Below are 14,566 nucleotides of genomic sequence, written 5' to 3' on the forward strand. Positions count from 1 at the left end.
TGATGATGTAATTGAAGATTGTATCATGATGGGTGTGCACCCAAGGGAACAGAGTGATGGTTGCATGTTCAGCCTTGGCTTTGGGATTTCCTGACATTTGACTGTTCAACATTACAAGTGTACGCAGTTTGAGTTTTTTTTGGATACTCCAGTTAACTCACCATTTAATTCAGCTGAAAGAAATGCAGAAACTCACAGCCTGGTGTTCTGATAAACTGCATTTTAGAAAAAGTGACACACCATGCTATTTAAATGTAACTGGAACTCCTTGATCTCAGTCTGCATTGAAGAGGGGTTTGTGCAAAGAATAATGCTCGTTAAACAGATCTCTCTCATTTCCTTTGAATGGGCAGTCTGCATTCCTGGAGCACTTTTCCTTCACTATATCTTCTCCTCTATTCACTTTAGATTTGTTTACAAATTTTAAAGTAAAAACTGATCTCTGCCTAATTGCTAATTGTTTTTTTAATATTATTCTAGGATACAACAAAGATTTTGTTGCCATGGTTTCAAAACGAAAGTTGTCCAAATCTGATGCTCATGGGAACAGTCCGATTGCAGAATTACCACGTATGTGTAGCAAACTCCTCTTATTTGAAGTGAAATTCCTTTGGTAGAGGGCAACAGCTCACAGGCAGGGTGCATACCAGTTTTCCAGTAAAGTTACGGGTTGTGCAGAATGGCCCTGCAGAATATAAAATGGTAACATTTGATGAGCCACAGTACAATGCAAAATAACAAAACCAAGGGTGTTATCAGGTCTGAAAAATCTGATTGCCTCCTTTCTTCCATCTCTGCATTTATCTCTCTCTGGACTGAGGGGAGCAAGCCTCAATGCCATTAGAGTGAAGTAGTAAGCCCCTCCTCACCCCCAAAATAAGCCCATTCTACTAAAATCACAGATTTAAAAAAAACCAGCCACCTCTCTGCTGAATGGGGGAAAGAAAAAGCAACTTCATTTCCACTCTAGTAAATATGCAAGGTGCTCAGATATCCCAGTGATAGACATGGTAGAAGAACCGAGAGAGAGAGAGTAAGCTTTTCGGGGCAGGGATGTGCCTCCTGTAGATGCCTGTAAATAAAGGACCTAGCATAATAACTAAGGCATTGCATGATTCATAGCTTGTGTCAGCCAAGCTTGTTGCACAGCTTAGGGGCGCCTTGCTTTCCTCTATTCCCCCCCCCCCCGCTCCGCAAGTTCCCTGTGTGACACCCTCCCATCCCTTCTATTACACTGGGACTCTCTTCAACTCCCCTCTATCTCCCTCCCGCTAGGGGTTCTGTGTGCTGCATGGTTCCATCTCTTCCATATCAGAGTTCCCCATTGTCCCCACATGCCAGTGGCTCGGTTCCCCCCCATTTCCACTCCCCTCACCATGCCTCCTCTCCCGCCCCCCCATTCTAGTGGCTCTGTGTGCCTCCCCTTCCCCCATACCAGGTTTCCCTGGTCTTCCTCCCCACTGGGGTTCTCTGTGCCCCCATTCCTTCCTCCTCCATTACTGGGTCCCCCATTCTCCCCACCACGGCAGGGTGGGGAGAATGTACTCCTAGTCCCCATCCCCCCCATACAAGGGTCCCCCAATCTCCCTCCCCCACCAGGAGTTCTGTGTGCCCCATTTCCCTCACCCCATTTCCACCTTCTCTCTCATGCCTGTCTGGCCCCCACTTCCCTTATTCCAGAGTCTCCCATTCTCCCGCCGCATGCCAGTCTCTGTGTGCACTCCTATTCCCACTTTGCCCATTATTCCCCAGTCTGTCTTCCCCACCATACCAGGATCCCCCATTTTCTCTCACACCAGGAGTTCTGTGTACTCTCCCTTTCCGCCTCCTCCCATTCCAATGTCACCCATGTCCATTCTCTGTGGCAGGAGTTCTGTGCCTCTCCCCCCTTCCTCCTTCCCTCCATGGCAGGGCCTCTGGGTGAATCCTTATTACTCCAATTTTCCCCTTTTCCCTCATGCTAGGGGCTTTGGGTGTCCCCTTTCTCCCCTCCCTCTCCCAGCATCCCCCATTCTCTCCCCCTCCCCCCCGCCAATGGATGTGTTCATGTCCCTTTCCATTCCCCCTTCCCCCCAATTACTCTTCTTTCTGTCTGGGAGCCAAGGTGGGTGAGGTAATATCTTTTATTGGACAAATTTCTGTAGGTGAGAAAGACAAGCTTTCCAGCTTACACAAGTCATGCAGGGTGCCAACATGTTACACTCTATTGGGAGGATGGGCAGAGCTGAGATGGGGTATTGTTTTGCTGGAAGGCATTAATGAGTGCCATCAGCTTGTTGTTTGATAGCCTCAAGCACCTCTGCAATTGTTTATGTCCGTGCTAAAGAGCTAGCAGGTGCTTCATGTGTTCCCCATTCCTCCCAATTTAATAAGCATTGATGAGTTAGAATTGATTGAATGTGTATTCAAAAGTGATTGCCTTATAGACAGGTTTCAGAGGGGTTACAGTGACTCCCTTGGGACTGTCACCTGGTGTGCTGAAACTACCTCTGAGCCTGTTTTCCCTGCCAGCTTGGGACTTCAGAACCCTGTTTTGTTGAGCCAGACACGGAAGCCAGCTGCAACACAGACCCAGGGTCTGAACCACGCCTCCAAAGCTGCAGACTTAACTGAAAACAGCTTAGCAGGTCACCTCTTTCCAGCACCCAGACACCCAGCTCCCAATGGGATTCAAACCCCAAATAAATCCATTTTACTCTGTATAAAGCTTATACAGGGTAAACTCATAAATTGTCCACCCTCTATAACACTGATAGAGATGCACAGCTGTTTGCCTCACAGACAGACAGAGAAATGCCATCAAGTTGAGTGCAAAGTCTTCCAAGCTCAGCCAGTAATTTGTTAATGGTGACAGTGGCTTTAAAGAAAATCTTGGTATTAAACCAGATGCTTTAGGTCATGAACAGGCCACCAGCTGGGGATAGTAAGAGATTTCCCCTTATGCTATGGTAATGCACACCTAGGTGTTTTATATCTTCCTCCTAAATGTCTGCTATTGATCACTGTAGGGAGGGATAGCTCAGTGGTTTGAGCATTGGCCTGCTAAACCCAGGGTTGTGAGTTCAATCCTTGAGGAGGCCACTTAGGGATCTGGGGCAAAAATTGGTCCTGCTAGTGAAGGCAGGGGACTTGATGACCTTTCAAGGTCCCTTCCAGTTCTAGGAGATTGGTATATCTCCAATTATTACCTATATTTATTACCTATTACTGTCAGAGACAGCAGCAGAGTGGATAGACCACTCGTCTGACCCTCAAAGGTAATGCCTCTCTTCACAGAATATCTTAAGGTATGGCTTATTTTGAGTTAGTGAATTCTCTTAAGGAACCCCACTCCTTATTGCATCTGTTTAACCTACAATAATAAGCCTTGCTTTTTCAGAAACAAAGAAGACTCGGATCTCTTGCAAGGAGAAGACCTCTGCCGAAGATGGAGTGGTGGAGAATGATAACGTCTTTGTACAGCTCATCAAAACAGCAGGAATTTCTTTGAATGCTGGGGAGAGACAGAATGACATAGGTATGGATTTAGCACTCTGTGCTGTGTTTGTGGCTGTGAATGTATATATCTATCCAAAAAGCAAGATTAAAAGGAGTTTAGCGTGGCAGAATAAAGCACTCAACTCAGGAAGCGCCAAAGTTAAAGTCAACCTCCTGCGCGCTATTGAATTACATGATTTCTGCCATATTCAATATGCAAGATGGACAATGTGCAGTGAATGAGGCAGCTGTTAAACCTTTATTTTGATCTCCATTGTTCAGTGAGTAAATCCTTACTTGCCTTATTTGCTGCACACTGCTTCCACTCTTCTGAGGTATACATACATGGGCCGTGCTGGGAGAATACTGGAAGATGGTAAGTGTACAGATGGGGATTGAATGAGATAAGGCTCTGGGAGTTGCTGTAATGTTTTCTCCTATTTCCTTATTAACCCATTACAGAAAATGGGTGAAGTAGGGATTTTATTTTTAAATATTACAGGGTTTAGCTGCAAAGGCAGGAGCACTAAAGTGAGAGAGCTTCAAATGGAAACCACCATTCCCCTTTCTCTCCCAGCTCAAGCACAGCTGTCAGCAGTTCTGAAGAAGTGGTTGCATTATTTTGAATCAACCACTTTGTTGTTTTTTGGACTTAGTAGAAGCTTCATTGCCACATGGGGATCCCAAGTCAAGTTTCTCATTCAGTACTTTGTGTCTGGAGCATTGCAGGCTTAACATCCTCATGATGCATATTTTAATATTCTCACAGTGGCTCCCTTTTACTGGCTACTGGACGAACTAAAGTGATTCTGGCAGAGACTTGCTGCTTCTCTTTAGAGTGGCTGGAACAGTAGAAATGCAGGGTGTGCTTGTGGGGACAGAGCAGTCTGATATTGCTGGAGGGCTGCTGTTGTATCTTGTTGGGCTAAATGGTCTTTCTTTAGTAGTATAGGAGTTAGGGATTTTGAGCTGGAGGGGAAAGATCTTAATCATGCTGTATTCATTAGGATACAAGGAAAACCATGGGATCCCTTCCCTGCTGCTTGGTTCCCCAGTTTGTGTTCTTGAATGGGCTGGCAGGGTCTCCATACTAGGAGTGAGCTATACAGCTGACTGCAAGACTGGGGAGGCTGCACATTGGTTATTCTTTAAATTTCATCAGAGCCGCTTCAGTTTTGCCATGATGGAGGGAATGTGAGTAATAGTATCTGTCAGGCTTTTGTTAACTGGGAAATCTAGATGAAGTGAACTTGTAAACTCCAGTGGGTAGCTGCTTGTAATCTGCAAAGCAACTTGTATTTGTTGCTGAAATACTGTGAAGTTTGCATGACTAAAATGTATGACTAACATGTATGTTGCATGACTAAAATGATTTACTCTTGACTTTCTCCTTAGCCGTGGATCAAGCAACCTTCCAGAAGAAACTCTGCCAGATCTTGAAGAAGCATCCTTTCTACCCACGTGTATGTAGCTGACACCACAAATTTCATCAGAAGCCAGTGTTTAAAATCTGTGTGCTACTTGGCTGTATGGCCGCTCCCTATGCTAATAGGCTATTAACATAGGCTAATTGCTGCTGCACACCCAAAATTGGCAGTGCAGAATGTGTCAAGTAAAAGAGGTATGCAAATATAGCCAATTCAAGTAGTGTCCTAATGGCCCCAACCCTCTTCTGCCACCTTCCTGAGAACAAATAGGTGCAATATTGCTGCTTGTTCTTGGGCCCATTCTTCTCAGATGCCTGTCTGTCCCCCTCTCACCAATCCCCCAAATTGTGCTCAACTCTTTCCCCTCTCCCCTTGGCTCCCATCACCCTTCCTGCTCTGGTTCCATCTTTTTTGAGCTATCACGTCTGACTCACCAGCCACTAATAGGTTGATTGGAGGCAATCTGCACTTGCACCTGTCAAACCTCATCTGGCTTCTATGCTGCTAAAGTGGCCTTGAACAATTCCAGGACAAAGCATTGCACATTTGTGTCCATGGCCATGACCCCTATTCTGCCCATCTTGGCCTCCTCCTCATGCATGCACTGCCAGAAAATGTGACTTGGGAGAGAACTGAAATGCAAAGGATGCAAGAGACAAAGACACACACAAAGGGAGGAGGGCAAGCTTACCTTTTGAATGGAAAATTGTCAGTTCAATGTTCTGTAAGTAATTGGCCTGTTAGGTGCCAGTAATAGAATGGTCACTCTTTGTTTAAGTGTGTTCATATATGCCAGGGTTTTCCCTTCCCTTCCTCTCTTCCCTTGTCCCCACCTCAAACAGCCAGACCAAATATGAAACTCCTGAGGCTACTTGTTTCAATGTCACAACTATTTTTGGACATTGTTGTTGCTGTATTGGACACCATGCTCTCAACTGCACTGGGAGAAGTCACAGCTGGGACTCAGCCCTTTTCAAGCAGATGAAGGGAGTTTGAACCTGTCACCTTAGAGTGAGTTTGTAGAGTAACCAGCATCTCATTTGCAGGCTGTTTAAATCAGAGTACAGTAGAACCTTGATTTTACCAACACCAGTCTCACAAATGACCAGTTATATGATCCATTTTTCGAGATAGGAAAAAAAATCTTATAATGAAAGTGATGCTTAGGAAGAACAGGTAACATCTCTTCATATTCTGAGGCCTTTAGTGCTTTTGAAAGAGCTTTTCAGCAGCTTAAAGGACAAGCAGAAAGTGATGCAGTGCACCATACTGCACCAGACATACAGCAATTTTGAGATTTTCAGTTTTAACAACTTTTTGACTTTTATGAACTCCTCAGTTCCCAATTAGTTTGTAATGTAGGTTTTATGCTGTATCTCTAAGATGCCCATTGTGTTGCTTCCCCTCTAGTTTATCTCTGCCTGCAGCGTCCTGTCCATCTGGGTGCTCCTTGGCTATCTTAGCACAGAGCTCCTCTTCCCCCTCATCCTTTGAACAAATAGCCCATCCTAAAGGAAAGTGGGTGATCAGGGTTCCCACTAAGTCAGTGGCTGACTTTTCCCTTTTTCTCTGCAGGTTGTGCAGGAGTTTGTCAGTGGCTTGGAGACTCACATTAAGGACAGAGACCAGTTCAGGAACTGCCTTCTGCCTTGTGCTCCAGTGCGAGGCGAGGGTACGAGGTCAGAGAAAATGCATTTCTTTCTCCCTGCCCCTAGGAGTTAGTCTCTGCTTGAACAATGCAAAATTGATTGTGGGGAGAAGGGTTTATTCTTTTAAACCAGACGTACTTTCATAGATAGAAGGGTTTATTCTGTTAAGCCAGCCATTCTGTTAAGCCAAGTGTACTTTCATAGATTCTTAGTTTGATTCCCCTGCTCGCATGTGCAGACTCATGCTAGCTCTCATTGAGCTAGCATGAGCATAAATAGTAGTGTAGCCTGGTAGCAAGGGTAGTGGCAGTGGAGGCACAGCTTAGCCATGCCAAGTATGTATCCACCAGTTCCAGGCAGGTTTGTACTCAGAATGGCTAAGCCATGCCTCTGCTGCCGCTGCCCCAGCTACCACTGCTGTACTGCTATTTATACTTCCACTAGCTTGATGAGAGCTAGCACAAGTACATGTGCACGAGCAGGGAATCACATACTTAGCACTTAATATAGACAGCCAGAGATTCCAAGGCCAGAAGAGACCACTGTGATCATCTAGTCTGCCATCCTGTATAACCCAGGCCAGAGACCTGCCCCAAAATAGCTCCTAGAGCAGATATTTTAGAAGAACATCCAACCTTGATTTAAAAATTGCCATGACCCTTGGTAAATTGTTCTAATGGTTAATTATTAGCACTGTTTATCTTCATTTCCAGTTTTAAATTTTCTAGCTTCAACTTCCAGCCATTGGATTTTGTTACACTTTCTCTCTGCTAGATTGAAGAGCCTGTTATCAAATATTTGTTCCCCATGTAGGTACTTATAGATTGAGATCACGTCTCCCCTTAACCTTCTCTTTGTTAAGCTAAATAGATTGAGCTCCTTGAGTCTACCACTATCAGGCACGTTTTCTAATCCTTTAATCGTTCTTATGGCTTTTTTCTGAATCTTTTCCAATTTATGAATTTATGCTCAATGACAGGATCTATCCCTCAGGCAAAGGAATGGCTAGACAGGGGAATGGCACTTAAATAACAGTAAGTTAAAGGTGCAGCATCTTTGAGCATACTAGTTGTCTAGGTGGTGACTTGGGCCACAAGCAATTACTTTTGGAGTGGTACAGTACCTTTTCTTGGCCCTCCCTGATTATACTCCAGGAACCGTGGTAAGAGCAGACACTGGGGAGTTAGCAGTAGGGGTAACACTGGGGACAGCAAGTTTCAGAGTCTGACAGAAAATCCACAAGACTTGGTGGAGATCATCTGCTTAAATAGTGTCTTCAGGAAATCTAGGAAAACCCCAAAGGCTCAGCTCTCCCAGCCAAAGCTCCTTCTAGAGCTTGAGCTGGAAATGAGCAAGGCTGTTTTATAATTTAAATGAACTATTGTTTATGCCTCTAAAATTTCCCCTGGCTATTCCCAAGAACAACTGAGCCTAGTCGAGAGAAACTTCTTTTTGGTACCACTATCTCGGGAATCCCTCTCAAATTTCCAGCTTCCAGTGTAAGACAGGTTTTGGTCTTTCTGAGGCACCCTTCTAGTAAGTTCTTTTGACTGTGGTCAGGCAAAGAGTTCCCTTTTCGAGCTTTGCAGTTGAGTTTTCAGCTGTTGCTATTGCTCCAACTCAGATTTTTCCCACAGCTCTGCTAGGACTGAAGAAATGTGTAGCTTGTATCATCTTTCTCTCCCGAAGGTATCTAATCAGTTTCTGAGCCCCCAGATTTGTTAGTAGAATTCAATTCACCTCTCTTTTCATTCTCTAGTTTGTCCACTTGCTTCCACACGGACGTGCTAGTATGGTAGATCAGTGGAGGCTTTGGCAGAGTTGCTGGTGCCAGGGCATAGCATGATACCTCCAACAAAGCCAGTTCTTCCCATACAGAGGGTGATCTCAGTGCAAAGATGACTCTCAGGGTACATCTACATTGTGATTAAAAAACCCACTGCACTGAGTCTCTGAGCCCGGGTCAGCTGATGCAGGTTCATGGGGCTCAGGTTGCGGGGCTAAAAATTGCAGTCTAGACACTTGACCTTGGCCTGGAGCCTGGGCTCTGAGACCTTCCTCCCTCACAGGGTCTAAATAACAATAGTTAAAATTGAAAGGGTGTTAAATCTGACTGCATCTAGTGCCTAACCACAAATTTTTATAAACACTTCTAAAGGACCCTAAGCTTTAGCGGGTCTAGAAATGCAGAGTTATATTTGATATACAGCTATTTCCCCACTACCATATACAGCAAGATTCAGAGTTAAATCCACAAGCACCACCAGCACCCTGACCAGGTTCCCTCTTTGACTGCGGGGTTGTTTTTGATAGGAAAAGGATACTGCTGTCATTTTAAGTAGATGTTCTTTTTAATCTCTTCTGGACAAAAGCAACGTGCTCACATCATGCATTTTCCTAACAATAACATTTTTTTTGGGGCAGAAATTTGGTTCATTCATACTGTGAAAGCCTTATTAAACTACTGCTTGGAATTGAGACTTTACAGGTAAGGACACTTTAACATATTCTTCTTTTCAGTTGTGACAATGTATTTGGGGACATCTAATGCTTACGAAAGTAGATGACTGATAGAGCTGGTCACACTGCAGACAAGTACTAATATGCACAAATCTGCTGATGCTCCTCAGTCCAGACTAGCTCTCCTGCTTTTCCAGTCCTGAGCTTTACAACACAGCTCTACCGGTTTAAAGGGAAGGGTCAGAGAAGTGAGGGATGTGACTAGGGAAAAGAATCAGTGGAGGGTGCAGGAAGGCAAGAGAAGAGGATTGATAAGGACATGAAGGACTGCCCCAACGTCCGTATTCCAGGCTTCAGCCTTTACTCTCTAATCTTGAGACCTGCTGATCAATTGCTGCTGTAGCCATGGGCCCTGTCACTCCATGCTGGGGACGTGGGGCTGGCGAGAATCCTACCATGCAGTCGCCCAGAAGGAACTTACGGTCTTTTGTGGGGAGGTTCAGCTCCCCCATTGGAGAAGCAGGGAAGGTTTCTGTAAAAAAATTCTCTTCTCTCTATCAAGGTACTTCTATGGCCCCCATTGTCACAGTTTTGAAAGCCTCACAAGGGATTATCTTTGTGAGAGCTGTAAATGAGCTGCCCCGACCAAAGCTTCTGGCTAGGAATATTATATGTACAATGCCCAAAACCAAGCCAGGTGCTTACAAATGTACCCTTCAATCTTTATTTAGTAATAACATGTACATTAAGAGCAAAGAATCCCATACCCATGTAACATCTGTTAAATCCCTTAATTACTTGGTTCTAGCAAAATGTATGTAAACTTCAGGAGAGTGCTCATGTTGTGCCACTGCCTTGGGGCAGTTTGCTCCCTCCTCCACAGTTGGCTAGCTGTGCTGGCTGGTGTGGAAGGGAGGCAGGACCATGTCCCTGTCTCTTTTCTGCTCCCTCTACTGTAGCTAGTTCCCTGGAGGCACTAGGAGGAAGCAATTGCTATGTTTGGGGAGTACAAGGACTATGATAATGCCTAGTCCTTGTGCAAAGCATATTGGATTGGAAGGCTCTGTGAGTCCTCCTCCACTACCTTGTGTACCCTTGCAAGAGCATGCCAGTCTTATTTGCAGCGTACTGCATGCTTATACTCTTCCGACTAGCTGGCAGTCATTACCATTCAGTTTTCTGATTTACTTTCCTGGCACATGTCCCATGAACAAAGCTATACAAATGAAGCACAGTGTATTGTGACAATACTTCATGTTAACAGAGCCTTTCCTTGCAAGGCACTTTGTTAATCATATGTGCACTACAACAGTCTCTGAGGCAGAGGGCAGTAGCTGCCTTGCTACAGGCTGCTGCACCTGTGAGCAGGGCTTATCAGGAGCCAGGAGGGAAAATGTTTCTCGTTTTTTAATCCTCTTGTAATTCAAACATTTTAATGATGATTATTTTAAATAAATTTTGAAAAATCCTGTTTGGGCAGAGGCCAAGTAGGGAACATTAGAGCCACAAAGGGAAGTGTTTTGTATAGGAAGTGTGTGTGAAAGTAGGGAGTTAAAATAGAAACTTTTTTCAGCCTTACCGTAGTGGTTGTTTATGATGCCTCCAGGAGAGGTTACGTAATGGAGTCTGGGGAAGGGAGTGTGGCTTCACATGTGTTTTTTTATTTTATTTTTTTAATTTTATTTCTAATTTTCATTGCCACTCCTGAGTTATTTTGCTTGATTCTTTAAACCTAGCAAGCAAGTGGCCCTGTTCATTTGTCTTTGTTCCTGTAGGTGAGAGGTGAATAGGCTCCACAGTCTCTGTGACTCTGGTCTAGGGGTTCACCTAACTACTAAGGTTTTCCACTTTGCGGGAATCTTCCTCTGGTTTGCACGCTGTGTGTGTTCTGTCTGTGCTCATGAGAGGAGAATTCCAATGAGCAAAGTTTCTTGTTCATGCTTTTGGGTCCCTTATACTCTGTGTACATGCAGTGCCTAAGGCACTGGGCCCAGAGCTGAATAGGGCCATTGAGCACGAGCACAGTCTTAAAAAAAAAATCAGCAGCATAATACTGCCTTTTTCCTTTTCTGTTTTAGCCTGCTGTTATAACATTGTTATTGGAGAAGCTCCCTGAGTTCTTTTTTGACACGTGAGTGTCTTAATATCTTCTCTCTGATCTGAACTGAAACCTTGTCTGTTGAGCGTGATCCCAGGTGTTTGCTTTTAATCAATGACTAAAGTTTAACCAAAATGACCTTATTTACATATATGGGAAAACGCTGAATCTGAGGAAGGGAGAGTGCAATGTACTATACAGTACTCAGCGCTCAAGATAATTGGGCAGCATATAGCAGAGGACAAGCCTAAAGATGGGGAATTCCCCCTGATGTGGTGTGCATTCACTGGCTATTGGTGCTTACATTGGGTATATTGCCCAGTACAAGACTAAAGGCAGAGGCATTATGGGAGTGGAATTAAAAGGTGTCCCAGCAGAGTCCGGAGTACAACAATGACTTTTAGATCTGAAAGAACTGAGATCCCTTTCAGCAATTCACCTCAAAAACTCCAAATTCCCCTGTACTGTGCGACTCAGGAACTCCACAGCAAAGACTCCCCACTCTTACATAGCTCATGAGTATGCTGCTCAGCATGTAATTTTTTACAACAATGTGATTTTAATTTTCAGGTTTCCTTTTTTTCTTATTTCACACTCCTGGAAAAACAAAAACAAAACTACAAACGGCCCCCCTCCCAGCACCAACCACAACTAGAAAATTCCCCTTCAAAAATGTAATTAAACTTGTATTTAAAGTTGCTCTCATACAAGCTACAAAACAAGGTAGAGAGAAAGTTTTTTAAAATATGCAAATGATCAGTTAAACTAAATTATATTAATATTCTATTAACATTTATTAATGAAAATATTAATGTAAAATTTTTCTTACACATGTTTACAATATCCTTAATTCTGACCTGCAATATATACTTACAAACTCTGTTAATGTTTACATGGGCTAAACATATTTATTGCTAGCCTGGATTCTGCTGTAGTGTGGGCAGAGCTTTAGAACTCTCTTCACTAATCCAGTTTTGAAGCTATTTGTGACATTTGTGGATAGAGGAGGCCTGAAGCTAAGTCACACTGAGTGCTCATTTGCATGCCAGAATGCTTGTGGTGTTGAGGCTCGATCTCGGGTGACACACTGATAACCGTTGGTTTCTGGATGCTTAGGAAGTGAGAACTGTGAATGGTTCGCCCTACTTTGTACTGAAATCTGCAGTGGTTGTAAATGAAATTTTGCAGGTAGCTAATCCATGAGGGCCTGCTAATCTCCATAGTTTTGAAAAATATTTAGCAGAAATTCCTTTACTAACTGAGAGCTAGCAGTGAGAGGCTCTGCTGCAGTTTTGCATTTTGTACAGTTGCACTTTTCTCTCCCCATACCCTATGATCTTTCTCTTTCTAGCTGAATTTGCCTTGCATACTTTCATTCAGTCCACGGGCACCACATCATTACTAGTTTAATATTTAAAACAAAAACCAATTCCTCTAGCTGAATGCTATTGTTTCAAAGTCTAGCACCATGGTGGGTAACCATGTATCAGGAAAATAATGAATCTGGAGAAAAATGGACAGTCATTCTACATTGTTTCCAGCTTTGGCTTCTCTAACAGTCTTGCTTAACAGTGAGACTAGTGTTGGCTCTGCTGGTAGGATAACTTCAACTGACTTGTATTTCACTTGTTCTGATGTTTCAGTGTTGGCACCTTTGGAACCAATTTCCCCCGGCTTATTGTCAATCAGTTTAAATGGCTTGACAAAATACTTGACAGCAAGGTAAGTACTAATGGTGCAGTCAGCAATATGTTTTCTTCATTTAGTTCTTTGAGCATCCTCAGATGGGATGAGAGAACTATTTTGCTTGTCGGAGATAACAAGCACATACTGAAAAAGTATGGGAGAGGTCAAGCAACCAAAACATATTGAAAACCTAGGGCTTTCTTTTTTAATACTATATTCAAATGATTTATGACAATAGCCATTATGAATCTTAGGATTTGACCTGCAGATCTTAATATGTGGGCTGATAGAAATTTTGATGATAATGATAGCATGTGGAATAGCATGTGTCCCTCCCAAAGCAGAGGGCCAAAGGAGAATCTAGGGAATAAAGAGGACTGGACAAAAAGTCTAGTCCACAAAGTTAGGACAGTTAGGTGTAGGGAAATGCCCTGTAAATTATATTTGGTTTCTTAGCTGAATCTTTATAAAGTTTCAGATGTACAATATATAAAGTTCCAATCTATTAAAGTTTGTTCTCCAGTACTAATTTATTTTATCCAAGTGCTTGACATCTTGTTCTTGTAAAGCATAATTTCATGATGCACTGTCCCAGTATGAAGATGTGTTAACCCCACAGATATTGGGGAAATTTTTAATACCTCGCATGTGTAAGTTGTGGAATGCAGAACAGCCCCATCTAATACAAATCATAAACATTTAAATGGCTGAGAACACTAGATATAGAAGAGATGAGGATTTAAGTGAGGGTTAAAGTGATTTCAGTGCGTCTGCATCTATATTAGGTGTTTGCCCTGATTTAACCAGATTAAAGACAGTTTAGTTCAGGGGTAGGTAACCTATGGCACGCATGCCAAAGACGGCATGCAAGCTGATTTTTCAGTGGCACTCACACTGCCTGGGTCCTGGCCACTGGTCTGGGGGTCTCTGCATTTTAATTTAATTTTAAATGAAGCTTCTTAAACATTTTTAAAACCTTATTTATTTTATATACAACGATAGTTTAGTTATTTATTATAGACATATAGAAAGAGATCTTCTAAAAATGTTAAAATGTATTACTGGCACTTGAAACCTTAAATTAGAGTGAATAAATGAAGACTCGGCACACCACTTCTGAAAGGTTGCTGACCCCTGGTTTAGTTGAACCAGTGCAACTGTTCTAATGCAGGCCAAACCTTAATATGTACAGACTAAGGGTCTAATCCTGTAGTCCTTGTGAAGTAGTCTAATTAAAGTCCGGGGTGAAATGCTGGCCCCACTGAAGTCATTGGCAACACGCCCCATGACTTCATTGGGGCCAGGATTTCACCCAAAGTAAGTAAGGGTACAGGCTCAGGCATCAAATTACTAGAGTTGTTGTGGGTCAGTGAGGGTAAATAGTGGGGGAAGGTATAAGTATGGAGCAACTATGATCATGCTAAAGATATCTTTGACCATTAAATGTCTTGCAGTGTTTCTTGAATGTAGGAGAAAATGTACAATAGTGGATGTCAGGAAGGAACATGTTTCACTCCCTGCTACCCCCACAGCAAAGACAAGATCACCTGCTGGCAAGAGGCCCTTTAGATTTCCTCCTGGCAGACCATTCAGATTGTAGCCTGAGGACTTTGAATGTTAGCTGTGCATTTGAAACACCCACTCAGGAGTCTGTACTGGAGTTAGCGCCTGACGCAACTCCCAATGAAATAAGTGACAGACCTCCCATTGACTTCTATGGGAGTCAGGGGCATATTGACTTGAGTCTCATTTAAAGAGCCTTGATCTAA

At 43.3% G+C, this 14,566-nt stretch overlaps 1 protein-coding gene across 4 annotated transcripts in view; it reads left to right on the forward strand.

Moving 5' to 3' along the window:
• FANCD2 (FA complementation group D2) overlaps positions 1-14,566 on the forward strand; it is a 199,405-nt gene that overhangs the window by 13,963 nt on the left and 170,876 nt on the right. For all 4 annotated transcript variants that reach the window (XM_045023931.1, XM_045023930.1, XM_045023928.1 and 1 more), the window contains 7 exons: positions 481-570; positions 3,380-3,517; positions 4,873-4,940; positions 6,480-6,583; positions 8,978-9,041; positions 11,092-11,144; positions 12,755-12,833. In XM_045023931.1, coding sequence (XP_044879866.1) covers positions 504-570; positions 3,380-3,517; positions 4,873-4,940; positions 6,480-6,583; positions 8,978-9,041; positions 11,092-11,144; positions 12,755-12,833 — 573 coding nt within the window. In that variant the 5' untranslated portion in view covers positions 481-503. The remainder of the gene's footprint in view (positions 1-480; positions 571-3,379; positions 3,518-4,872; positions 4,941-6,479; positions 6,584-8,977; positions 9,042-11,091; positions 11,145-12,754; positions 12,834-14,566) is intronic.

The sequence above is a fragment of the Mauremys mutica genome, chromosome 7, assembly GCF_020497125.1.
Source record: "Mauremys mutica isolate MM-2020 ecotype Southern chromosome 7, ASM2049712v1, whole genome shotgun sequence".
Classification (NCBI taxonomy): domain Eukaryota; kingdom Metazoa; phylum Chordata; order Testudines; family Geoemydidae; genus Mauremys; species Mauremys mutica.